Consider the following 27,016-nt stretch of genomic DNA (forward strand, 5'->3'; position numbering starts at 1 on the left):
CCCTTGGGTTATGCCTGCAAGATGTAACATGACTCAAACAGCGAGCAAAATTGGCTTGTTGGTAAAAGGTGATCCATGATTGGTCAATTCATAGATAAGCATTTAAATTGTTTAAAAAAGGATGAGCAGACTCGGAAGTGTGTCACAGGAAGCAAAAATTACTCACTGCTTGTCTTCTGTATGTCATTTGTTTCCCTGTAATTCCTCTTATTGAGAAACTCCATTTGTCCTTTCAATGAAATGCTAATTGAAAATAATAGGCTGATTAGCGCATGACTGATCAACCCCAGAACTGTAAGGGTTTTTTTTTTTTGGCAAAGATCAGGATTATCTGGGTCAAAATAGATAAATGGCACACATATGAACATGGGTTCTAGAATTGCCCACATGAGGTCAAATTTCCCAAAAGACAATCATTGGCATCAATGGTCAAACACTGATTTCACTCTTTGCACAAATTTTGATTGATTTTTAACTCTAATCTGGACCAAATGTGACACACATTCAGGTGTATTCCAGAATTGCCTTGATAAGGTCAACCAGATCAATCATGACTTGGAAATAGTCAATGTCTCAAGACAACTGGCTGTAAAAGTGATTATTTAATCCTTATATTTAGAGTTATGTTTGCTTGCTCTGTTACTTTCAGCCTCTGGAATTGGAAAAAACTGTATATGCAAATACGTAGGTTTATTTCCTAAATATTTAATGTGATATTTCTGATAAACCCACTTGAATTAACGCTGAAGATCTACACTGCAAGAACATCTTAATGGTTAAATGTCATCTCCACTGTGGTGATGTACAGAAGCAAAATAGCAAACATTGGGTCACTGCCCAATTACATATGGACTAGATTGCATAATATATGATTCTGAGACTTTGGTCTTGAGCAAAAGGATGTTTTACAGCATGTACACTGGGTGTATTGATGGCGAAAATCCATACAACTTCCCCTTTGATGTAGCGTTCAGGTTTCAAATTACCACAAAACAGGAACTCTCTAATAATTGAGCAAGCACCCTTCTGGGAAGCTGAAAAACTAAAGTAAAAGAAGAATTCAGAGGTAATTTGTTTGTTGCAGTTAGATGGTTTTTGACCATTTGAAACTAATCTTTTGTCTCGTGCTTGGTAGCTCAAGAAACAATACCCAAGTGATAGTCATGTCAGTCTGCCTTAAAACTGCGATTGTCCTGGATTAACATCAAGATGATTATAATCACTCAGGCTTGAAGATTCAGAGTCTTTGGAGTTTGAAGGTACCTGTCATTGTCCTGACAAGATTATGAAGGTCCAAGAATTCATAGTCTTGGTCCCTCTTGGTCTCATTATTTCCTACATGCCCAAAGTATGGGTAGGGACTTAGTGTTGCGAGTACCATGTTGTAAAGTCACCTACACTCGCTGATATATCTCCGAGGCCTTCAATCAACTTTATTTATACAGTCAAACCATAACTCAAGGAATATCTGTCTCTAAATATGATGTCATTTATTAAGAATAATCCCCGTTGCACAGTAGCATAGGACTGGGGCTACCTGTGCGGTCTCTATATATGGATCCAATAGCAAGGATCAAGGTCAATGGTAGTCTATCAAAGACAATCAAGCTAGAGAGGGGGTGTTGACAAGGCTGCTCAATCAGCCCTTTATTATTTGCCATCTTTCTGGAACCACTTAGCCAATGGATAAAACAGTGTGTGAATATTAAGGGTATAACCATGTCGGAACAAGAACAGAAAATAGCGCTGTTCGCAGACGATGTCTTGATTTATCTGGAGAACCCAAACTCATCATTACCTGTCCTGATGACATCCTTGACAGAGTTTGGTAGCATGTCAGGATACAAAATTAATGTTCAAAAATCCAAAGCTTTATCTTTAAATTTTGAACCAAACCAATTTATAAAGCAAAACTATTCGATTAATTGGGAGCAGCAATCAATGAAGTACTTGGGCATTCACCTAAGAAAAGACTTTGGAAACCTGAAAGTGTCAAATTATGATAAAGTAATATCAATTATAAAAACTGATTTATCAAAATGGAACTTAATCCCTTTTTAAAACTTGGTATTAAAAAAAAGGAATTGGGCTACCAATATGTAGACTGGGGTTTGATTTCTGGTCTGTGTTCTTGGACAAGATGCTTCATCTGCATTGCCCCAATCCAGGTCAGGTTTGAAAGCATGCATTGGTACCACCGTATCCACCACATCATGGACTGCCTTGGCTTCTGGGTGGCACCTACCCAGGCAAACAACTAGTCCATCCCCACCTTTGGAAAGCAACCATCAGGCCAGTCTACCCAATTGTCAATGGGCATTGGTCTTGGCTGTGAAAGTAACCTGTGATGGATTGGTGTCGCACCCATGGGGAGTTGTAGGCTCGCATCAGTAGCCAGTGATAAGCACAAGTGGGCATTAGGGTCTGTAAAGGACTTAAAAAAAAACCAATATATATATATATATATATATATATATATATATATATATATATATATATATATATATATATATATATATATATATATATATATATAAGTATATATATATATACATTTATGTTTGCCCAATTTATATAGAGCATCATGTATAAAAATGGACATAATTCTTAAAGCTAAAAGTCGACTCTATAAGCACATATTGTGATAGTTTATGCGAAAAAGTAAACCTTGTGCCACTGTCCAAATACTTATGGATCTGACTGTAATTGTGGCACTACTTGGGCTTCTGATGCAATACTTCAGCGGAAGCATCAAGCCTCCAGAACAGGACGGCGAGTGTTTGCCTTGTTGCTTAGATACGAACGCGGAGGGTGGCGCTTCGAAAGTCGTTCTATGAATGAAACAGACATTCACCAGCCGACATTGTGGCTCCGCGTAGCGCGTGCCGGTCGAGCAATGACCTTCCCCCTTGTTTGAGCCGGAATGTCACCAGTTTCCTCAACACAGGAGAGACGTCGCTGTCGACGCTGGACGTGATAACAACGCCATTTCTGTCGGCGTCCATGATACGCGATGCTACCGCAGCAAATTCCAGAGCTCGGAACGGCACCGGGAGAGAAATAGCCGCTCTCCCCTCCCTTTTTTTTTTTTTTCTTACTTCAACTCACGGCAGGTAAGCTGCGCCGGCGAGCTCGGTTGGAACTTCTTGCGTAGTTGAGCGTTAAATCCCCGGTTCACTGGCGTACGATATGGCGCACTTTCCTCCCCCCCCCCTTTTTTTTTTGAAGGGAAACCGTCTGACGGAGCTCCTCTCCAGGGGCAGCCGTTCCTCCTCTCCGGTCACAACAACTACCTTAGCATAGCCTACGTTACCTATCCAAAGCTAGGTAACGCTATTTCCCAGTTGAACTGGGCGTTCATACATAAAACGTAACAACTTAAATTCCGTTTGGGGCGGCTCATTTCCACCCGGAACGTTTCAGTCAGGTTGCGTTAACGTTAGCTTGTCAGCTAGCATAGCTCTGAATGTCACAGCGGCTAACGCGCACGCGTCCCGAACTAGTCTCCGCGCAGACGCGTATCGCTGATGCATTAATGAAATTGAATCGTTTTAGCTAAGTGACTTAAAACAAAAACTGTCTGCAGTCAACCTGCTCTCGCGGCTAACTTGTTAGCTCCAACCTGTGATGCCGAATAACCGACGCAGTTGTATAAATCAGACTGATCTGTTTAAAACTACTGCCCCGCTGTTGTGTAGCTGTCATCAAATCGTAAGCATTAAGTTGTAACGCATCCACGCTGTAGTGTTTCACTCGTTGGTTAGTATTACATAAGCCGCATTCTTCCTAGAGGCGTTGCGGTCACATTGCTTGCAGGATAAAGTTTGTGCGTGGACAGTCAGTCTCCCGGGGGTAGTGGGTTTACAACAAACAGCTGGGTTGTGGTCACTTGTCAGTTATCTTATATTTTTCTTCTCTCTTTCGAGTAAATACCCATGTTGAATAATAAACCTTTCACACGCGCTTCATTTGTATGCACATGAATGGTTGTTCCGTGCTGTAAAGCTTCTTATCTTGCCCTTTTGACGTCTGCCACGGGTAACCCACTGCCCATGTGAGTGACAGCAGACCCAGCCAATCAAATCATTGAAGCCTCCATTTGCTCTTCACATTTCAAAACTGCTGTCATCACAATTACACACAGCTTTACACGCTCCATGGAGCTGTATATAATAACTAGAGAGCGCAGTAGCACTGAGCTGCGTGCCGACAAGGAGGCGTGATCACCATTTTAATTTCGGGTAAGTTAGTGATTTGCGTGCATAGAAGTTCACTTAGTCTCGTCAAGGAACAGGTGGAATATGCCGAAAAGCTGCGCATGTTGGCAAAGCCACAAACGGAGGAACAAGGGAGAGGCAATATTTCCTTCTATAAGTAAGTGGTTTTGGTTATTGTTGTCACTTTGTCCGTGACATTTGGATGATAAACAGCTGTATGTTTCCTGCCGTACCTGTGTTGCCCGATGACACGGACCGTTAATTTCACTTATGTCTAGTTGATATTTTCCACTGCTAGACCAATGTCTAGTTAAAATACTTGTCGTTAGTGATTAAAATTGTTTGCCAAGATGGGATTTTTTTTAATTTGCACCTTTAAAATAACGAGGTTATAATGACCCGCGCTGTGCCGCTCACAGTCACACCCACACAGAGATGTGTACCCATACCACTGACTTCATGAATGAAACTCGGTCAGTAAAGGATAATTGTTAAAAAAAAAATATATATATATATATATATATATATGTATGTATGTATGTATGTGTTGTAATGGTTTTAGGAGCTGCGCTGCGTTGAACACAGCAGCAGCTCAGCCCAGCAGCGTAGCTTAACAGCGCAGATCTGTGTAACTCTCAACACTAATATTTGGGAATATGTGAGTGTCAGAGTAAGTTTAATACTTTCCTGACATAATTTAATGTAATTTAATTTTACTGGCTCGATATCCAGGTCAAAATGGCATTTTAACACGTATTTTGCGAGCATTTTTCTGAGTGTGTTCAGTCGCGAATCTCCATTGAAAATGCATTAACATCCGGTACCGGTTAGGAGACGTCATGTCGCTGTCCATGAAGGGACTTTTCATTTAGTGTGCAGCATTGGGAGTGCGCTCTCTAGTTCTTATATACAGCTCCATGACACACTCACACATTGCTAATTCAGGACATATATGGTTATACCCTGATTTTTATTGTTTTTTTTTTTTAAGATGTTTGTAATGTGGGGAATACCAGGGTTCTTTCTGTTAAAGCCTGGTTCACACGACAGGATTTTCAAATTATCTTTAGGTTTCCAAAACCTGAGAGACTACACATGTGAAGATAAAAAAAAAATCATGGATCTAACAGGTTTGGTCGTACAGTGTGTGGTGTTCAGCCACACGGTAAGGACAACAACGCCACACACGAACATTTACAGCTCAGACAGGAAATCTCACAAAATCTCTCGAGATTAAACGTGACTTCAGAGTAAACAAATGGAGGTACTTTGTGGACTATTTAAAACAGAGGGGAAAAAACAATACAAAAAGAAAAGGTGTTCTTTAAAGGAGTGGAGACAACGCGACCACCGGACTTTCTGGTAAGTCAGAACAGCTGTTTTGATTTTATTTTCTCTGTACGTCCGTCACTTCGCTTTCTGATTGGCTGCACGTCACATTCAGCAGGCTGCATGCTCGTTTGTGGTTTGAGGACACAACACACGCTGCGATATCGGGCCAAAAAAATCCAACATGTTAAATATCCCTGACTTGCGATCAGAGTGCTTCTGACACCCTTCCGAGCAGATCAGAGCGCTCTTAACACACCACACATGGGAGGAATATCTGATAAGATTATCTTTTGCGTCATCACGATTGTCGGAAGGGGAAGATCGGGTCCGATATCGGCCTAATTGTCCTGCCATGTGAACCCGGCTTTAGCAGCACTCGGAAATGCAAATACATTTGTCACAGGACACATTCCGTGCTTCTTAATGAGCCACCAAATGTGTACACAATAACTCAAAAAATACAGGAGGGATTTTGATAAGGCTTTGTCGAGAGATCTGTTGAAGCTGTTTCTCAGTCATCGAGATCTTGCATATGGCATGAAGGAGGAAGCGGCAGGGTTCAAAGTTTACTTTAGGACATGTGACTGTCTGTAAACCATTAGTCTCCCTACTGACTCATTTCGGCTCACCAAGGAATACTGTAACTCATGATAGTATTGATAGCTGACACAACAGACCAGTGGGAGTGTCATCTTTCCTGTCCAGCAGGTATCCAGCAACATATTCTTGTAAAATATGTCAGGAATATATCCTGAGTTATTTGCCACAAGATCGTTAGTCACTTATGTCTAAAAGCTGTGTTTTCTGTCACTTTCTATCTGTCTCTTCCTCTGTCAGTTTTGTCTTTTGAATTTCCAGTCACAGTTGAAGGTTTCTTAGACTCTATGATGCCAGGGTTCCCATACATCCTGAAAACTTGAAAATTTAGTGTGTTTTTTTTTTTTTTCCTGGAAATTGATATAAAAAAGATCACATATCCTGGAAATAATCCATATTCATTTTAGCCTTCACTCAACCATGTATACATAGGTGTGTCTTTAGCAGACCTGCCAACCTGTAAACCAAAAGAAGAAGCGGTTGACTAATCGCAACTCTGTATTCTGTCCCCACAGCTAGGAACAGTGTAGACCTTCGCAGAAACCACTGGCAGTGATTGCCAGCTGCTGTGGACTGACAGTTTCTGTCCTTTCTAAGCATGTTGTGACAAATAAATGAGATAATATGGCTTGCCGTGCCTTAGTTGTACTTATAGACCTTCCAAGAAGTCTGTGCTCCAGTATTTGTGCAGCATGAAATTTTTGTGTTCTTTAATAGTTAGTATAAGTGGCTTGTGTATAGACACATGATGAGTTTTGTGTTAGATTAACTATTTTAAGACATTTATTAGGTCAACTTGTGCATAGTTTTGGAGCTTTGGGTGTTGTTGCTATGAGCTTTATTACTAATATTAGGTTGAAGCTCATAGAGCTGTTTGTAATAAATATTGTCATGGCAAAGGAAACCCACCTCTCCTGTAACTAGTTAAGTGGTGTTTTATTCTTTCAGTGGAACTAGTAAAAAAAAAAATCCACTGTTGCTATACTATCCATCATGACTTTTGTTATCCATCCAATTTTGTTCTTGTTCACTTTTGTTCACTATATGGTCCATATATATAGAATGAGTATTTGTCCCGGTGAGATATGAGGAATTGAAAACAGAAGGGAAGAATGTGTCAAAGTACTAAAATAAATAAATGAGATAAATAGCTAATCATGGCACACATATGAGGAGGGATGAAGTTTTCAAAAATTAGGAAATGAGAGAATTGGCTGGGTTATTACTCAAAACTGTCAACGTTCTAATAAGCTGTCTATGTGCGGTCCGCATAACTTGCGAGTGGTAAGATGGCCGCCAGTTTGCTTCAGCGTTTTGTACGGAATGTGTGGGCCAATGAGCTATCCAGTGTAATATTCAGATCAGCGGCAGGTGCCTGTAGCTTGGTTAGCTCCATTGTTACTGAGGCAATAAGCTGGTCACAGTTTTTAATACATACTGCTGATGCTGACCAAGTACCAAAGTGACCCCGCCCCCGCGATCTGTGACGTTATCACCGAAAATGTGTCATAATGTTTTTCAGTGTATTTTGACCATGTGGGTAAAAATCTAAAAATATTTCGACTAGGAAAATTCTGATAATGGTGATGTGAGATTGTTAATCATTTATTTATTTATTCCTTGCTGAGGAACAAAATTATAGTGGTGCTGAATAAAATTCTTTTCATAACTTAAGTGGTTTAAAAGGAGAAGGGGGGTGCTACACAACACCCTTTAATGCTGCCTTTTGCATATTTTTGATAGTTTGGTTAAAAAAAAATGTTTGAATGCTTTCAAGGTGTAAAATATATTAGTGTAACTGATGCATGTTTTTGTTCTTTTTCAGGTAGTGCCGGTGAAGTAAGACGTAGCCCCTCCACAATGGGCCGCTCCAACTGAGATGCAAACACGTTTTTGTGTTTTGCACAGCAGCATAAGCCATGCCTGATGAGTAAAATTATCCCATTTTGCTCAAAGCAATAAAAAAGAAAAAAAAAATCCTACATGTATACCCATGTAGAGACCCTTTGCTGCACCCTACTGGAGTGACGACCCCTTCCAGATAGGTTCTGCCTCCTCCTTCCTTCGAACAGCTCGTCGCCAACAACCCTACCTTAACTCAAGTTAAAAATGCTGCTCAACCTAAGAATGGCTAAAACCTGAGGTCCCATGCGTCCAGTGAGCACCGATTCAGACGGTCCAGCTCCTCCTGCAAATCTCTCTTGTCCCTACCCCCTCGTGGGCTCCCTGCCTGCCTCAGAGATGTCTCTGCTGCAGTCACTGGGGCCAGTGCAAAACTGGCTCGGCCAGGAGCTGGAGAAGTGTGGGATCGATGCCATGATTTACACCCGCTATGTCCTCAGCCTTCTCCTGCATGACAGTTATGACTACGATCTGCAGGACCAGGTTGGTGTTTGCAGAGTCATAACTTGCACTTTGTGGCAAAGGGTTTAGCAAATTTCTTGCTCAGTATTGTTGCACAGTTAGTCAAGTCCATAAATAGTTGTCACCACGTTAGTTGAAATTAAACAATCAAGATGTGCTTGTAGTTCAAAATGTAGTAGTTCAAGGGTTTGTTGCACTCACTTGCCAGTTTAATAGGTACACTTATACAAACCTAATGTGGTATAACCCAACAGTCACCCTTGCTTCATAAATGAGGATTATAATGTTCTGTTGTATCAAATGTTTTTGAGCAAGGTGTTGATTTAAGTTTATTTTGGATGCTGTAATTTGTGTTGCTGTTCAACTGTAGTAATAATAATAATACAGTATTTAGTGTTCGTCAGGAGGGCTGGCACACATTCAGTCGGCTCATTCAAAAAGGAACGTTAGTGAGGGAACATGGTCTACGTAGTGTAATATTTTATGAGGAGACACAGTTACATCACTTGTAGAGAGGTTTTGCTTTCCACCTGTTAACAAGATGAGTTAAAACAAAAATTACTTCTTTTTTTTAATGTAACACATTGAGAATATTTAGCCATACCAGCTTAGCCGCCGTTAGTTTCCCTCTGGCAGATCCCGAGCAGCCGGGAAAGCAGGCTGACTGGGTGACTGTGAGGAGGAAGCGTAGCCCTAAACAGAAGCCCCGTGTACACCGCCAACCCGTTCACATTTCTAACCGTTTTTCCCCACTCGACGACACACCCGCCAAGGATCAAACTCTGGTTATTGGCGACTCTGTTTTGAGAAATGTGAAGTTAGCGACACCAGCAACCATAGTCAATTGTCTTCCGGGGGCCAGAGCAGGCGACATTGAAGGAAATTTGAAACTGCTGGCTAAGGCTAAGCGTAAATTTGGTAAGATTGTAATTCACGTCGGCAGTAATGACACCCGGTTACGCCAATCGGAGGTCACTAAAATTAACATTAAATCGGTGTGTAACTTTGCAAAAACGTCGGACTCTGTAGTTTTCTCTGGGGCCCCTCCCCAATCGGACCGGGAGTGACATGTTTAGCCGCATGTTCTCCTTGAATTGCTGGCTGTCTGAGTGGTGTCCAAAAAATGAGGTGGGCTTCATAGATAATTGGCAAAGCTTCTGGGGAAAACCTGGTCTTGTTAGGAGAGACGGCATCCATCCCACTTTGGATGGAGCAGCTCTCATTTCTAGAAATCTGGCCAATTTTCTTAAATCCTCCAAACCGTGACTATCCAGGGTGGGACCAGGAAGCAGAGTTGTAGTCTTACACACCTCTCTGCAGCTTCTCTCCCCCTGCCATCCCCTCATTACCCCATCCCCGTAGAGACGGTGCCTGCTCCCAGACTACCAATAACCAGCAAAAATCTATTTAAGCATAAAAATTCAAAAAGAAAAAATAATGTAGCACCTTCAACTGCACCACAGACTAAAACAGTTAAATGTGGTCTATTAAACATTAGGTCTCTCTCTTCTAAGTCCCTGTTGGTAAATGATATAATAATTGATCAACATATTGATTTATTCTGCCTAACAGAAACCTGGTTACAGCAGGATGAATATGTTAGTTTAAATGAGTCAACACCCCCGAGTCACACTAACTGTCAGAATGCTCGTAGCACGGGCCGGGGCGGAGGATTAGCAGCAATCTTCCATTCCAGCTTATTAATTAATCAAAAACCCAGACAGAGCTTTAATTCATTTGAAAGCTTGTCTCTTAGTCTTGTCCATCCAAATTGGAAGTCCCAAAAACCAGTTTTATTTGTTATTATCTATCGTCCACCTGGTCGTTACTGTGAGTTTCTCTGTGAATTTTCAGACCTTTTGTCTGACTTAGTGCTTAGCTCAGATAAGATAATTATAGTGGGCGATTTTAACATCCACACAGATGCTGAGAATGACAGCCTCAACACTGCATTTAATCTATTATTAGACTCTATTGGCTTTGCTCAAAAAGTAAATGAGTCCACCCACCACTTTAATCATATCTTAGATCTTGTTCTGACTTATGGTATGGAAATAGAAGACTTAACAGTATTCCCTGAAAACTCCCTTTTGTCTGATCATTTCTTAATAACATTTACATTTACTCTGATGGACTACCCAGCAGTAGGGAATAAGTTTCATTACACTAGAAGTCTTTCAGAAAGCGCTGTAACTAGGTTTAAGGATATGATTCCTTCTTTATGTTCTCTAATGCCATATAACAACACAGTGCAGAGTAGCTACCTAAACTCTGTAAGGGAGATAGAGTATCAATCAATCAATCAATCAATTTTTTTATATAGCGCCAAATCACAACAAACAGTTGCCCCAAGGCGCTTTATATTGTAAGGCAAGGCCATACAATAATTATGTAAAACCCCAACTGTCAAAACGACCCCCTGTGAGCAAGCACTTGGCTACAGTGGGAAGGAAAAACTCCCTTTTAACAGGAAGAAACCTCCAGCAGAACCAGGCCCAGGGAGGGGCAGTCCTCTGCTGGGACTGTTGGGGCTGAGGGAGAGAACCAAGAAAAAGACATGCTGTGGAGGGGAGCAGAGATCGATCACTAATGATTAAATGCAGAGTGGTGCATACAGAGCAAAAAGAGAAAGAAACAGTGCATCATGGGAACCCCCCAGCAGTCTACGTCTATAGCAGCATAACTAAGGGATGGTTCAGGGTCACCTGATCCAGCCCTAACTATAAGCTTTAGCAAAAAGGAAAGTTTTAAGCCTAATCTTAAAAGTAGAGAGGGTGTCTGTCTCCCTGATCTGAATTGGGAGCTGGTTCCACAGGAGAGGAGCCTGAAAGCTGAAGGCTCTGCCTCCCATTCTACTCTTACAAACCCTAGGAACTACAAGTAAGCCTGCAGTCTGAGAGCGAAGCGCTCTATTGGGGTGATATGGTACTACGAGGTCCCTAAGATAAGATGGGACCTGATTATTCAAAACCTTATAAGTAAGAAGAAGAATTTTAAATTCTATTCTAGAATTAACAGGAAGCCAATGAAGAGAGGCCAATATGGGTGAGATATGCTCTCTCCTTCTAGTCCCCGTCAGTACTCTAGCTGCAGCATTTTGAATTAACTGAAGGCTTTTTAGGGAACTTTTAGGACAACCTGATAATAATGAATTACAATAGTCCAGCCTAGAGGAAATAAATGCATGAATTAGTTTTCAGCATCACTCTGAGACAAGACCTTTCTGATTTTAGAGATATTGCGTAAATGCAAAAAAGCAGTCCTACATATTTGTTTAATATGCGCTTTGAATGACATATCCTGATCAAAAATGACTCCAAGATTTCTCACAGTATTACTAGAGGTCAGGGTAATGCCATCCAGAGTAAGGATCTGGTTAGACACCATGTTTCTAAGATTTGTGGGGCCAAGTACAATAACTTCAGTTTTATCTGAGTTTAAAAGCAGGAAATTAGAGGTCATCCATGTCTTTATGTCTGTAAGACAATCCTGCAGTTAGCTAATTGGTGTGTGTCCTCTGGCTTCATGGATAGATAAAGCTGGGTATCATCTGCGTAACAATGAAAATTTAAGCAATACCGTCTAATAATACTGCCTAAGGGAAGCATGTATAAAGTAAATAAAATTGGTCCTAGCACAGAACCTTGTGGAACTCCATAATTAACTTTAGTCTGTGAAGAAGATTCCCCATTTACATGAACAAATTGTAATCTATTAGACAAATATGATTCAAACCACAGCAGCGCAGTGCCTTTAATACCTATGGCATGCTCTAATCTCTGTAATAAAATTTTATGGTCAACAGTATCAAAAGCAGCACTGAGGTCTAACAGAACAAGCACAGAGATGAGTCCACTGTCCGAGGCCATAAGAAGATCATTTGTAACCTTCACTAATGCTGTTTCTGTGCTATGATGAATTCTAAAACCTGACTGAAACTCTTCAAATAGACCATTCCTCTGCAGATGATCAGTTAGCTGTTTTACAACTACCCTTTCAAGAATTTTTGAGAGAAAAGGAAGGTTGGAGATTGGCCTATAATTAGCTAAGATAGCTGGGTCAAGTGATGGCTTTTTAAGTAATGGTTTAATTACTGCCACCTTAAAAGCCTGTGGTACATAGCCAACTAACAAAGATAGATTGATCATATTTAAGATCGAAGCATTAAATAATGGTAGGGCTTCCTTGAGCAGCCTGGTAGGAATGGGGTCTAATAAACATGTTGATGGTTTGGATGAAGTAACTAATGAGAATAACTCAGACAGAACAATCGGAGAGAAAGAGTCTAACCAAATACCGGCATCACTGAAAGCAGCCAAAGATAACGATACGTCTTTGGGATGGTTATGAGTAATTTTTTCTCTAATAGTTAAAATTTTGTTAGCAAAGAAAGTCATGAAGTCATTACTAGTTAAAGTTAATGGAATACTCAGCTCAATAGAGCTCTGACTCTTTGTCAGCCTGGCTACAGTGCTGAAAAGAAACCTGGGGTTGTTCTTATTTTCTTCAATTAGTGATGAGTAGAAAGATGTCCTAGCTTTACGGAGGGCTTTTTTATAGAGCAACAGACTCTTTTTCCAGGCTAAGTGAAGATCTTCTAAATTAGTGAGACGCCATTTCCTCTCCAACTTACGGGTTATCTGCTTTAAGCTACGAGTTTGTGAGTTATACCACGGAGTCAGACACTTCTGATTTAAAGCTCTCTTTTTCAGAGGAGCTACAGCATCCAAAGTTGTCTTCAATGAGGATGTAAAACTATTGACGAGATACTCTATCTCACTTACAGAGTTTAGGTAGCTACTCTGCACTGTGTTGGTATATGGCATTAGAGAACATAAAGAAGGAATCATATCCTTAATCGTCAATAGTTTTACATCCTCATTGAAGACAACTTTGGATGCTGTAGCTCCTCTGAAAAAGAGAGCTTTAAATCAGAAGTGTCTGACTCCGTGGTATAACTCACAAACTCGCAGCTTAAAGCAGATAACCCGTAAGTTGGAGAGGAAATGGCGTCTCACTAATTTAGAAGATCTTCACTTAGCCTTTGAAAAAGAGTCTGTTGCTCTATAAAAAAGCCCTCCGTAAAGCTAGGACATCTTACTACTCATCACTAATTGAAGAAAATAAGAACAACCCCAGGTTTCTTTTCAGCACTGTAGCCAGGCTGACAGAGTCAGAGCTCTATTGAGCTGATTATTCCTTTAACTTTAACTAGTAATGACTTCTTGACTTTCTTTGCTAATAAAATTTTAACTATTAGAGAAAAAATTACTCATAACCATCCCAAAGACATATCGTTATCTTTGGCTGCTTTCAGTGATGCCGGTATTTGGTTAGACTCTTTCTCTCCGATTGTTCTGTCTGAGTTATTTTCATTAGTTACTTCATCCAAACCATCAACATGTTTATTAGACCCCATTCCTACCAGGCTGCTCAAGGAAGCCCTACCATTGTTTAATGCTTCGATCTTGGATATGCTCAATCTATCTTTGTTAGTTGGCTATGTACCACAGGCTTTTAAGGTGGCAGTAATTAAACCATTACTTAAAAAGCCATCACTTGACCCAGCTATCTTAGCTAATTATAGGCCAATCTCCAACCTTCCTTTTCTCTCAAAAATTCTTGAAAGGGTAGTTGTAAAACAGCTAACTGATCATCTGCAGAGGAATGGTCTATTTGAAGAGTTTCAGTCAGGTTTTAGAATTCATCATAGTACAGAAACAGCATTAGTGAAGGTTACAAATAATCTTCTTATGGCCTCGGACAGTGGACTCATCTCTGTGCTTGTTCTGTTAGACCTCAGTGCTGCTTTTGATACTGTTGACCATAAAATTTTATTACAGAGATTAGAGCATGCCATAGGTATTAAAGGCACTGCGCTGCGGTGGTTTGAATCATATTTGTCTAATAGATTACAATTTGTTCATGTAAATGGGGAATCTTCTTCACAGACTAAAGTTAATTATGGAGTTCCACAAGGTTCTGTGCTAGGACCAATTTTATTCACTTTATATATGCTTCCCTTAGGCAGTATATTAGACGGTATTGCTTAAATTTTCATTGTTACGCAGATGATACCCAGCTTTATCTATCCATGAAGCCAGAGGACACACACCAATTAGCTAAACTGCAGGATTGTCTTACAGACATAAAGACATGGATGACCTCTAATTTCCTGCTTTTAAACTCAGATAAAACTGAAGTTATTGTACTTGGCCCCACAAATCTTAGAAACATGGTGTCTAACCAGATCCTTACTCTGGATGGCATTACCCTGACCTCTAGTAATACTGTGAGAAATCTTGGAGTCATTTTGATCAGGATATGTCATTCAAAGTGCATATTAAACAAATATGTAGGACTGCTTTTTTGCATTTACGCAATATCTCTAAAATCAGAAAGGTCTTGTCTGAGTGATGCTGAAAACTAATTCATGCATTTATTTCCTCTAGGCTGGACTATTGTAATTCATTATTATCAGGTTGTCCCAAAAGTTCCCTAAAAGCCTTCAGTTAATTCAAAATGCTGCAGCTAGAGTACTGACGGGGACTAGAAGGAGAGAGCATATCTCACCCATATTGGCCTCTCTTCATTGGCTTCCTGTTAATTCTAGAATAGAATTTAAAATTCTTCTTCTTACTTATAAGGTTTTGAATAATCAGGTCCCATCTTATCTTAGGGACCTCGTAGTACCATATCACCCCAATAGAGCGCTTCGCTCTCAGACTGCAGGCTTACTTGTAGTTCCTAGGGTTTGTAAGAGTAGAATGGGAGGCAGAGCCTTCAGCTTTCAGGCTCCTCTCCTGTGGAACCAGCTCCCAATTCAGATCAGGGAGACAGACACCCTCTCTACTTTTAAGATTAGGCTTAAAACTTTCCTTTTTGCTAAAGCTTATAGTTAGGGCTGGATCAGGTGACCCTGAACCATCCCTTAGTTATGCTGCTATAGATGTAGACTGCTGGGGGGTTCCCATGATGCACTGTTTCTTTCTCTTTTTGCTCTGTATGCACCACTCTGCATTTAATCATTAGTGATCGATCTCTGCTCCCCTCCACAGCATGTCTTTTTCCTGGTTCTCTCCCTCAGCCCCAACCAGTCCCAGCAGAAGACTGCCCCTCCCTGAGCCTGGTTCTGCTGGAGGTTTCTTCCTGTTAAAAGGGAGTTTTTCCTTCCCACTGTAGCCAAGTGCTTGCTCACAGGGGGTCGTTTTGACCGTTGGGGTTTTACATAATTATTGTATGGCCTTGCCTTACAATATAAAGCGCCTTGGGGCAACTGTTTGTTGTGATTTGGCGCTATATAAAAAAATTGATTGATTGAATATGCATCACTATTTCAGTTTGGAGGTATAACCAGGAAGTGCCAACAATTTTGTCAGCTGATTGTCTTCAAATTTGACAAAAAGGTGCTTTTTTTTGTGTGTGTGTGTGTGTTTCATGTTTACTTAATGAGCAACTCTTCCTCATTTGTGTCTCATTAGGAAAATGACATCTTCTTGGGCTGGGATAGGGGAACTGGGAAGAAATGGGGCAAGAATAAGAAAAAAGGAGGGACTGACCTGAGTCTTGAGGAAATGAAGAAACAAGCCGCCGTGCAATGTCTCCGCTCTGCATCTGACGAAGTAAGTTGCCATTTGTTTGCGTGATTGCGTCTATGTACAAAACAACTCTGCAATGGCTGAGGAGTTGTCACCAAATTTAGTACAGATATTCCTTGGCTGAGTGTCTCTGGATGATTTGGCGGTCAGTAGTCAAGGTCATCAAATGTCAGCAAAGCATTTTCCAGAATATCTGCAATCATTAGGGCAGGGGGAACAAAGCATCTTTGTCATTGAACACATAATTCATTGATGTGCGTCGCACTTACAGCTCGGAAGAACAGATCTGATGTTATGGGCTCCATTATTTTCAGGGAGCTGGTCAAAAGAACTGTGAATCTTTTTTTTTTTTTTTTTTTTTTTTGGCTGGGTTGGGAACCACCGACATGAAGCACTTGAAATGCTACTCTGTGCCCATGATACAATTTCATGACTTTATTCCCATGTTTGAGTAGTTTGTGCACATAAGCATCTGCCTTTTTGGTAGACAAAGGAGCAGATAGAAGTGACCAGCCATACTTAAATAAATAAATAAATAAATAAATAAACAGCAGCTGTGGTTCAATAAATTGAAGTGCAGCTAAAGGTTTAACAGAGAATTTGTGTTGAGCTACTGTCTGCCGAATGGAATATGCTTAAAAAAACTTGGCTACACAGGATTGCACTAGAGTAGTTGTGCTTCAGCTGACCGACATTAGCTCAGTGATGCAAGAGGAAACACAGGACAAACGTTTGCTTTTCTTGAGGTGGCAGGGTAAGGAAGTAGGGACAGGAAGTAGGAAGTGATGGAGGTGATAACATTGGCACTTTTTAATGGGTGTGTTGTGGATATTTAGTCAGCTTGAGGCTATTTGCATTGACAGCTTGTCTTGTTTTAAAACCCTGTTTGTTTTTGTTCATATCCTGAGCCACTGCACTGAGAAGATGCACTGCAAATAATATGTCCATTGTTGTCTTATGCGCCCTGTTGCTCTTATATTTTATCTTATTCTATTTTCATATTTAATAATTGATGCTACTGACTGGTTCTCACCAATGAAGTTTCGTTGTTATTACAATGACTATAAAGTCTGTCTTATCAGTTATCTCTTATGTTGCTGTTTTCTAAATATCCAACGTACTCATTGACTTGGAAATGTTAAATCAAAGCAGTGATGGAATGACTTGTGGCACTGCTATATACTGAAAGTCAGCAGGAGCAAAACTGAGTATGTGTGCATGAATGAGAGGGAGACTGGTGGAATAGTGTGGTTACAAAGAGTAGAGATGGTTAAGATATGTATTTGAGGTCAGCTATCCAAAGTAATGGAGAGTGTGGTAGAGAGGTGAAGAAGAGGATGCAGGCAGGGTGGATTGGGTGGATAAAGGAGGCAGGAATGATTGGTGACAGAAGGATATCGGCAAGAGTGAAGGGGGAAAGTTTACAAGACAGGCGTGAGAACAGCTATGTTGTATGGAATCATATCCTTACACCTAGTTACAGCGCTTTCTGAAAGACTTCTTGTGCAATGAAACTTATTCCCCACTGCTGGGTAGTCCATCAGAGTAAATGTAAATGTTATTAAGAAATGATCAGACAGAAGGGAGTTTTCAGGGAATACTGTTAAGTCTTCAATTTCCATACCATAAGTCAGAACAAGATCTAAGATATGATTAAAGTGGTGTGTGGACTCATTTACATTTTGAGCAAAGCCAACTGAGTCTAATAATAGATTAAATGCAGTGTTGAGGCTGTCATTCTCAGCATCTGTGTGGATGTTAAAATCGCCCACTATAATTATCTTATCTGAGCTAAGCACTAAGTCAGACAAAAGTTCTGAAAATTCACAGAGAAACTCACAGTAACGACCAGGAGGACGATAGATAACAACAAATAAAACTGGTTTTTGGGACTTCCAATTTGGATGGACAAGACTAAGTGTCAAGCTTTCAAATGAATTAAAGCTCTGTCTGGGTTTTTGATTAATTAATAAGCTGGAATGGAAGATTGCTGCTAATCCTCTGCCTCGGCCCGTGCTACGAGCGTTCTGGCAGTTAGTGTGATTCGGGGGTGTTGACTCATTTAAACTAACATATTCATCCTGCTGTAACCAGGTTTCTGTAAGGCAGAATAAATCAATATGTTGATCAATTATTATATCATTTACTAACAGGGACTTAGAAGAGAGAGACCTAATGTTTAATAGACCACATTTAACTGTTTTAGTCTGTGGTGCAGTTGAAGGTGCTATATTATTTTTTCTTTTTGAATTTTTATGCTTAAATAGATTTTTGCTGGTTATTGGTGGTCTGGGAGCAGGCACCGTCTCTACGGGGATGGGGTAATGAGGGGATGGCAGGGGGAGAGAAGCTGCAGAGAGGTGTGTAAGACTACAACTCTGCTTCCTGGTCCCAACCCTGGATAGTCACAGTTTGGAGGATTTAAGAAAATTGGCCAGATTTCTAGAAATGAGAGCTGCTCCATCCAAAGTGGGATGGATGCCGTCTCTCCTAACAAGACCAGGTTTTCCCCAGAAGCTTTGCCAATTATCTATGAAGCCCACCTCATTTTTGGACACCACTCAGACAGCCAGCAATTCAAGGAGAACATGCGGCTAAATATGTCACTCCCGGTCCGATTGGGGAGGGGCCCAGAGAAAACTACAGAGTCCGACATTGTTTTTGCAAAGTTACACACCGATTCAATGTTAATTTTAGTGACCTCCGATTGGCGTAACCGGGTGTCATTACTGCCGACGTGAATTACAATCTTACCAAATTTACGCTTAGCCTTAGCCAGCAGTTTCAAATTTCCTTCAATGTCGCCTGCTCTGGCCCCCGGAAGACAATGACTATGGTTGCTGGTGTCACTAACTTCACATTTCTCAAAACAGAGTCGCCAATAACCAGAGTTTGATCCTCGGCGGGTGTGTCACCGAGTGGGGAAAAAACGGTTAGAAATGTGAACGGGTTGGCGGTGTACACGGGGCTTCTGTTTAGGGCTACGCTTCCTCCTCACAGTCACCCAGTCGGCCTGCTTTCCCGGCTGCTCGGGATCTGCCAGAGGGAAACTAACGGCGGCTAAGCTACCTTGGTCCGCACTGACTACAGGGGCCTGGCTAGCTGTAGAAATTTCCACGGTGCGGAGCCGAGTCTCCAATTCGCCCAGTTTTTCCTTCCCACTGTCGCCAAGTGCTTGCTCACAGGGGGTCGTTTTGACCATTGGGGTTTTTACGTAATTATTGTATGGCCTTGCCTTACAATATAAAGTGCCTTGGGGCAACTGTTTGTTGTGATTTGGCGCTATATAAATAAAATTGATTGATTGATTGAATTACAAACTGCAAATTTTAGGGCTGTAATCCCACGTCTCCCTCCCCTGTCATCCAACAAAACAAAAACCATTATCATCCGATATAGGCTCTGACAACCATTGTCTAGATTAAAATAATTTATTAACAGAAATTATGCAAATCATTGAAGGAGTTCTTGTGATTGGAGGAATTAATACCAGACTGCACATTTTTATTGGTGCACTCCAAATGTCTATGAACTTGAGCAAACTAGAAGATAGAAGTTAAATATTTTGCAGGTTTGTCCTTTGATCTGCTGCAAGCTAATGATGGTGATTAGGTCGCAAAAAGCAGGAATTGTGCGTTATCCATGTGGAGATGTTAGTTCTGCTTAGGCATGTTGCAATAACTGCTTTTGTTTGATGATAAATTGTCCCAGAAATCATTGCAATAAATAATGTCGTTGAAAGACTTATACAGTAAGTAAATCCTTTGAAAGACCAATGATCTATTGATTTCTTAAGAACATTCATACATTGAATTTTAATATTACAAAACAGCTATTCAAAATAAATACCAAAAAATAAACCCCAACATATTTATTATATGACTGCGACACTACATGTGCTCTGATTAGCTGATTTCTGGGCTGATATTTTCCTGTATCACACCGGTTACCATGACATTTGGTCTGAAACGCGTATCACAATTGTTACAAACCAGAAAGCTAAAGACACGATTAGAAAAACCAAGTCGGACATGAACATGCTCCATAAATATCTAAACAGCATATTAGCAAGTTCTTTGCAAAGGTGAAGCGAACAGGTCTGACTATGAGCCCAAAAACAATACTGTAAGTTGTGTTTATTGTTTTCTTAACGCTCGGTCTGTACTTAGCACCTCTGTCTGATATTTTCCTGTACAGACCTCGCACTCAGTTAATAATCCTTTAAAACTACACCATTATGTAAAATTGACTCTGGCGCTCTGATCAGTGATCACACAAATTGCACAATGAACAATGGGCTTTCAACACAGACCGGCTTGTTCACATCTGTCATGGCTTAAACCTTAAAAAAAAAACTTTATTAATAAAGCACCTTAAAACAGCCAGCACTGACAGAAGGTGCTATGCACTGCAAACATAATACAAGTTAAAACACAATAAAATAAAAAGAACCACTAAAATGCAATGTACTTGAAAACTTTCTGCCTGGCATTGGGTAGTTATGGGGACAAACCCCTGTTGGCTTTGAGTGATGCATTACAGTTGCTTCAGCTGGTTCATTTTCACAGCTGCTTTTTGTGCATATTTGTGGCGGAGCTGCTTTCACGCCTGTGGTGAAACTCAGACAAGAGCAGCAGCATCATGACCAGAAATGACAGTACGATCAGCCCAACTTCTATAATGGTATTGAAACCCCTGCTGTTTGCGCAACCTGTCTGTTTGACCCTATACCACCAAAGCTGTTTAATCTGTGTACATCATTTCTAACCAGTCACTCTCATTGTGTCTTGTACAACAACACTACCTCTAACCTTGGTGACACAAAATATGGGGTTCCACAGGGGACCGTCTTAGGCCTCCTGCTTTTCTCCCTTGATACAGCACGTCTTGGGCACACATTGCAACGTTTTGGGGTTACCTTTCATTGCTATACTGATGATACTCAGTTGTACATGCCGATAACTGCTGGTAATATCGTACGCTTGAAATCCTTAGAGGATTGTCTTGTGTCAGTGAAAAGGTGGATATCCTGCAATTTCTTACTTTTAAACTGATTTGTGAAAATGATTGATAGAATGTTTGATGTATACATTGTTACATACCCAAATGCACCTCACACCTGTTTTTCTTCCTCTGTAGAATTCTGGAATTGAGAGCCTGGTTGATGAGCTTTGCTCTAAGCTAAAGGACATCCAAAACAAAAAGAAAGGTTCGGTCCATTCTTTATCATATTTAGAACCTCTTGGCACAACAATAGATATTTTGATGATATTGTGGTAGTGCATAATGCGATTGTAAAACTTTTCAGAGGAAAAACAAATTCAGAAGAAATCTGACGGCTTTCAGTCGCCTGAGCGAGCTGAGTCCCCGTCCAAGGACCAGGTGGAAATGTAAGGCTGTTGTATTTCTGTCAGTGTTCTGTATTATACTGTTATTTTTTACTACTGCATTACTATAAACAGTTGTGTTTCATTGTTACTTCAGGTATTATGAAGCCTTTCCTCCTTTGTCAGAGAAACCTGTTTGTCTCCAAGAGATCATGACGGTGTGGAACAAGACTAAGGCGTGCACATACTCCAGTTCCTCATCTGCAGCCCCGCAGACCAGCACAGACACCTCCTCCCCGAAAGATTGCAACAGCGAAGGAGAGGCTGCAAAGGAGCGAAACCTTGAGATATGCGGTACCATCACTACTGTGACCGACAGAGGCCAGCAACGACGAAGCAAGAAGGAGAAAGAAAATCAATACCAGGGTGGTACAACAGCAGAGGACAAATTTGCTGTCCACACCAAGAGACAGATAAGACACAGATCTGAGGCCAAATACAGGCCTAGGTCATGGTCTTCTGGGTCGAGTGAGGAAGGATCAAGCTCAAGTGGAAATCAGGGTGACTCAAAGTCATCCCGAAGTAAAGCGGTTAGAATAAGGCACAAATCCAGAGAGGCTGGAAAAAATAAGAGAACGCGCAACAGTGGGAAGGTAAAGCTGCAGGTTAAGGTTATTGACAAAGAGGAACGCAGGAATACTGGTGGGAGTGGTGGCAGCACCACTGGGGGTGCTGCCAAACCACCACAGCTTTACAAAAAGGGTAAGCGGGCGCTGAAAGAGATTCATAAAGATCCAAGCTGGGGGGAAGCAAAAGAATCCAGAGTTGAGGCCAGGAACAAAACTGAATACATGGAGGAGCCACTATGGTACACTGAGCCCATAACAGAATATTTTGTACCTTTCAGCAGCAGAGAGAGCAAGCTGGAAACAAAGTATCGAAACAGGTTGGACTCTCCTGATGTCTTTGCCTTGTCAACTGACATGGAACGACTGCCTGAGAGAATCCAGGGAATCTGCATTGCCAGTGACAACCACCAGAGGGCATACCTGGCAGCAGGTTCCTTTGTAGATGGGCATTTTGTGGAAGGGCCTGGCGATGCCGAAGATGAAACGTTTGAACTCACTGGGACCTCAAGCTGCCCTCAGCCACAGGATAGCAGAGATTTAGATGATAAGCATCTGTCGGAATTTACTCACTTCTATGAAGTTGACATTTATCAATCCATATTGGATACTAGTGCCTCAGACACGATACAAGAGAGTCGGATCTTGAATATGATTCGGCAAAAAAGCAAAGAGCAACTAGACATTGAGGCAGAATGTTGTTTAGTGTTAGATGGCCTCGAGCAGCAAGGGAAAAGTGCAATAAGGGCAGACTCACAAGAAGCTTCAGGATCTGTTGGCTTCTTAATGGAAGACCTCGAAAATATGGCTCAAGTTTGGGGATGTTATTCACCTTCTACTTCAGAAGATATAGACAGAGAAAGCTTTGTAGGAGATTCACCCGTTCGGCTGTCCCCTCTTCTCGACAGCGTTTCTTTCACCCTGAGCAAATTATCTGAAAACGATGAGGAGCCATCTCTTCTCGAAGCCAGCAGTGAGCCATCAGGATTAAACTCATCTTGCTTCTCTCTTTTTGAGCTGCAGTATGACAGCCCCACTTTTCCTTTTCCCTGCGACTCCCTCACCATTGGCTATGAAAATAACACTGATTCAAGTAGCTGTCTCGACCCACATTCTAATAAACAGTCTCGTTTGCTAATATGGACCAAAAATAGTGCCTTTGACGAAACTGAACACTGTTCGAACCTTTCAACGCGTACGTGCAGTCCATGGTCCCATTCAGAGGAGACTCGTTCGGACAATGAACAAGCATCTGTTCAGCCAGAAGAAGCTGCTCATATCGGCAATGAAGAATTCGATTGTATAATCCCTCCCATTTCTGGTACATATCTTGAGGATGAAATCTTGGAGTATTTCCAGGATGATCCCAGCCGTCAATGTGAGGAAGTCGGTGTCGGCACAATATCAAGCCAGACCTTCACCAAAAAATCTAAATTGGAGTCCGTTTGTGGCATAGCACTGGAAGAGGATGAGAGTAAACGGTATGGCTCTGGCGTGTTTTCAGACAACACAAACCAACAGAGTGACGACTACAGCTCAGGGATAATACAGGACATTTGGACTGCAATTGGAGATAGAGATTCTGTTGTGTCTAGGCAGGGAGCAGAACAAACAAAAGATGGGCTATTCTCAGACGATTCAAGTGGTTACTGTTGCAGCTGTCTGGAGGTGCAGGCAAACGGTGTTCCGATCCAGGAACCCCAGAAAAAAGCTGTTCAGCGGTCAGAGTATCACCTTTGGGAAGGGAAGAAAGAGGAACAGGATGCAGCCAAAAACAAACTGTCCAAGGTGGATGGTGCCGGGGATTACATGACTCCGTCCAAGCCCTGGGACATGATCCCAGACAAGGAGAACACGTCATTCATCCTTGGAGGGGTGTATGGAGAATTGAAGACACTAAGTGGGGACAAGAATTGGGCCGTTGTGCCACCAGGTGAATCTCGTGATAGCCTATTACAGTGTGCCGCCGTGGCTGCTTCTGCTTCCAGCTCAGACCTGCTTACCATCACTGGTACCGATATGTTCATGAACACTGGTAGTCGCTTTGCCCCGGGACACAGGCCCCTGTGGAGGCCCCTTGTTTCCTTCGGGCAGAGTGAACAGGTGATCCGAGGAGGAGGGGATGGATTGAATAAGGGATTTTCTTTCATCTTCCATGAAGATTTGCTTGGTTCGTACAGAGGCTTGCATACTGAGGAGCAAGGTTTGGAATACCCCTTTGCGTCCTTCAACTTAAGTAATCCTTTTTCCCAAGTCCTCCACGTGGAGTGTTCCTTTGAGCCTGAGGACATAGCTTCATTCAGCCCAGGGTTCAAACCAAAATCTATACTTTGTTCGGACTCTGAGAATGAAGCCTTCCACACGCGGCTATATGGCATCAACCGGACACAGTACAGGGCCATTCGCATTTCCCCTCGAACTCACTTCCGGCCAATATCTGCCTCAGAGTTGTCCCCTGGTGGGGTAAGCGATTCAGAGGCTGAGACTGACAAGGAAGAAATGAGCTTTCCTGTCCTGGCGCCTGTAGATGTCTTTGATGATCCTCAGGCTGATCTCAAACCTCTGGAGGAGGATGCAGAATGTGAGGGCCCTTACTACGGCAAGTCAGAACTGGAATCTGGTAAATTCTTACCCAGATTAAAGAAGTCTGGCATGGAGAAGAGTGCCCAGACCTCTCTGGATTCACAGGAGGGTTCCAGTACCCTCCTGCCAATAGCCGAGCAAGAGACTTGCTTAGACTGCAAACCAGCGGCAGTTGCGTCTGCTACAAGTGGACATACGGACATCTCATTCAGCAAGATTCAGAAAGAGGAATCTTCAGGAGAAACATGGTCCTTATGCACTGCGCCTGCAAGTCAGATCCCCAAATATGGGATCGCTTATGACTTCGTTGGAGATGTGCCAGAGGTGAGAATTTAGGATTTGTTATTGTGTGACCAATTTGAGTTGCATGAAGTAATCAATCATCTACAGCTGTCTGAAACTTACATTAGGCTGTAATTTCAAACATAATCTAACCATTCATCATCGGTCTTTAGTTCCCGTTGTTGAGTATAAGTGGGCAGAGAGGAACCGACAACCAGCAAGAAGAGTGCTGGTGGCAGAACACATGTTCCCCGCTTTTCCCTGGATCTCAGTGTACAGGTAAACCTTTTAAAATATTAGGACAGTGCATTCATCACATTATTCACAATAATTTAAACCTACAAGTAGTGTTAAATTTGGGTGGGTGGGTTTATTTATTTGTAAATTCACTCTGATTGTGCGTCTGTATATAATAAAATCTAAGTTACCTCAAAGCACCCAACACAAGTCAGGTGTGCACCATACGCAACTCTAAAAAGCAAGCACTTTGACCGTGTCAGTCAGGGGAAGAACATGCCAGCGTTTTTTTCTTTACAGGAAGAAACCTCAAGCAGACTGGTCACCTTAGTATCGACTGAATTTTATGGTAATGCAGTACTTTCCTCGTGAAAATCTGACCGTGACCTTTGACCAAATGCTTGACGTGAGGCTAACTGTACCATGCTAATTCTGCGAACCACCTGGACCATATGTGTGCTAAATTTGGCTCAAATCAGGTTGAAAATCCAAATTTCTTGACCTTCACCCCAATGGCTTTGACCTTCCCCAAAATGAAGGCATTAACCACACTTTTTGTTTTGACTTTCATCCCCATGGCAAGTTTGGTGGAAATTTGATTGAAGGACCTGTGAGGAGTTTGGGATCTGACCAAACAAATTTTACTCAAATTACAGTATGATGAAGACACAAACATTTACAAATGGATGAATTTGTGTTCACTCACTGACGCCTGTTGAGGTATTTGGGACAAACTTGGGATAAGTAACTGAGTTTCAGTGATTGATTTTCAAAAAGTCTTGTTTCTTCATCCTCCACCCCCCACCCCCCACACTCCCCAGGCAGCAGCAACATATAAATGCTTCAGTTTTTCAGAGGACAAGCCTCATCAAGAAGAAGCTCCTCTCTGGTGACGGGATCGTCTGGTGGGGGGTTTCACCACTAAGGTGGAAGCAAATTCAGTTTTCAGAGGGTACATCCTTCTAAAACCCACTCTCAACTCAACAGGTTTTTCATTGACTAACTTTGTCAAAAATCAGATCAACAAAAAGGTTATGATAGGAAAATTGCAAAAAAAAAAAGAAAAAAATTAAGTTCATTTTGAATGATGCCGTGTACGGAGAGACATGTTGTATGAGTTTATTCTAACGTACACCGGTCCATCATTCATTCACTGTTGGCGACAATCTTTTTTTTTTTTTTTTTTTGCTTTTGAACTAAGATACCAGTAGTTGGTGTTTGAATGGTTGTGCATGAATGTTTATCTGAGAACGCTCCTTTTTTTTTCCTTGTTTAACTTTGCTTTTTGTTTTGTTTGTTTTTTGTTTTTTGCTTGGGAAAACCCTGCGCTTGCATCCTGTATTTTCCCATCTTGCATTGAGAGATGATACAAGGATAAGGTTTTTTTTTTTGTTTTTTGTTTTTTTGAAGAATGAAATTAAATAGTTTAGACAACTTTCTGAATGTGAGGTTGAGAATGTCTGTGGCTTTGTTCCCAGCTCCTGCATATTTCCCCAGTGTGAAAAGTTAGCAGCAAGCAAGATTATTATTTTTTTATGATGATCTTGTTAAAGCTAGCAGTAGACATAGTATGGCTTTTGAGGTGAAGGAAAAAAAAATACATATATATATATATATATATATATATATATATATATATATATATATATTAAGAAAAAGACAAAATTGAAGTTTTGTTTGGAAAAAATACTAATGATCTACTTGAGATGCAGTTCTGTTTATATAAAAAAAGGGAAAGAAAAAAATCAAGACTACAGCCATTCTGCAGGCACCTTTTGCAAATGAATGAAAGCTTGCATTTGTTTTCTTTGGACATTTTTATGGTACAGACTATTGGTGCTTAAAATAAAATA

The 27,016-nt window shown here is 41.2% G+C and overlaps 1 protein-coding gene across 3 annotated transcripts; it reads left to right on the forward strand.

The window, feature by feature from the left end:
- The first annotated feature begins 2,876 nt into the window (after positions 1 to 2,876).
- On the forward strand, positions 2,877 to 26,232 carry kiaa0232 (KIAA0232 ortholog). Of its 3 annotated transcripts, none has more exons than XM_034164428.1 (9): positions 2,877 to 3,113; positions 7,972 to 8,531; positions 15,992 to 16,132; positions 21,248 to 21,317; positions 21,417 to 21,498; positions 21,593 to 24,968; positions 25,100 to 25,205; positions 25,464 to 25,513; positions 25,983 to 26,232. In XM_034164428.1, the coding sequence occupies exons 2-8, from the start codon at positions 8,295 to 8,297 to the stop codon at positions 25,502 to 25,504; spliced, it is 4,053 nt and encodes a 1,350-aa protein (XP_034020319.1). In that variant the 5' UTR covers positions 2,877 to 3,113; positions 7,972 to 8,294; the 3' UTR covers positions 25,505 to 25,513; positions 25,983 to 26,232. The 3 variants fall into 3 exon arrangements, with proteins under 3 accessions (XP_034020319.1, XP_034020318.1, XP_034020320.1); XM_034164427.1 differs by lacking the exon at positions 2,877 to 3,113 and adding an exon at positions 5,977 to 6,257; XM_034164429.1 differs by lacking the exons at positions 2,877 to 3,113; positions 25,464 to 25,513 and adding an exon at positions 5,977 to 6,257 and having other exon boundaries at positions 25,985 to 26,232.
- Positions 26,233 to 27,016: the final 784 nt, after the last annotated feature.

The sequence above is a fragment of the Thalassophryne amazonica genome, chromosome 23 (assembly GCF_902500255.1).
Source record: "Thalassophryne amazonica chromosome 23, fThaAma1.1, whole genome shotgun sequence".
NCBI classification, from domain to species: Eukaryota; Metazoa; Chordata; class Actinopteri; order Batrachoidiformes; family Batrachoididae; genus Thalassophryne; species Thalassophryne amazonica.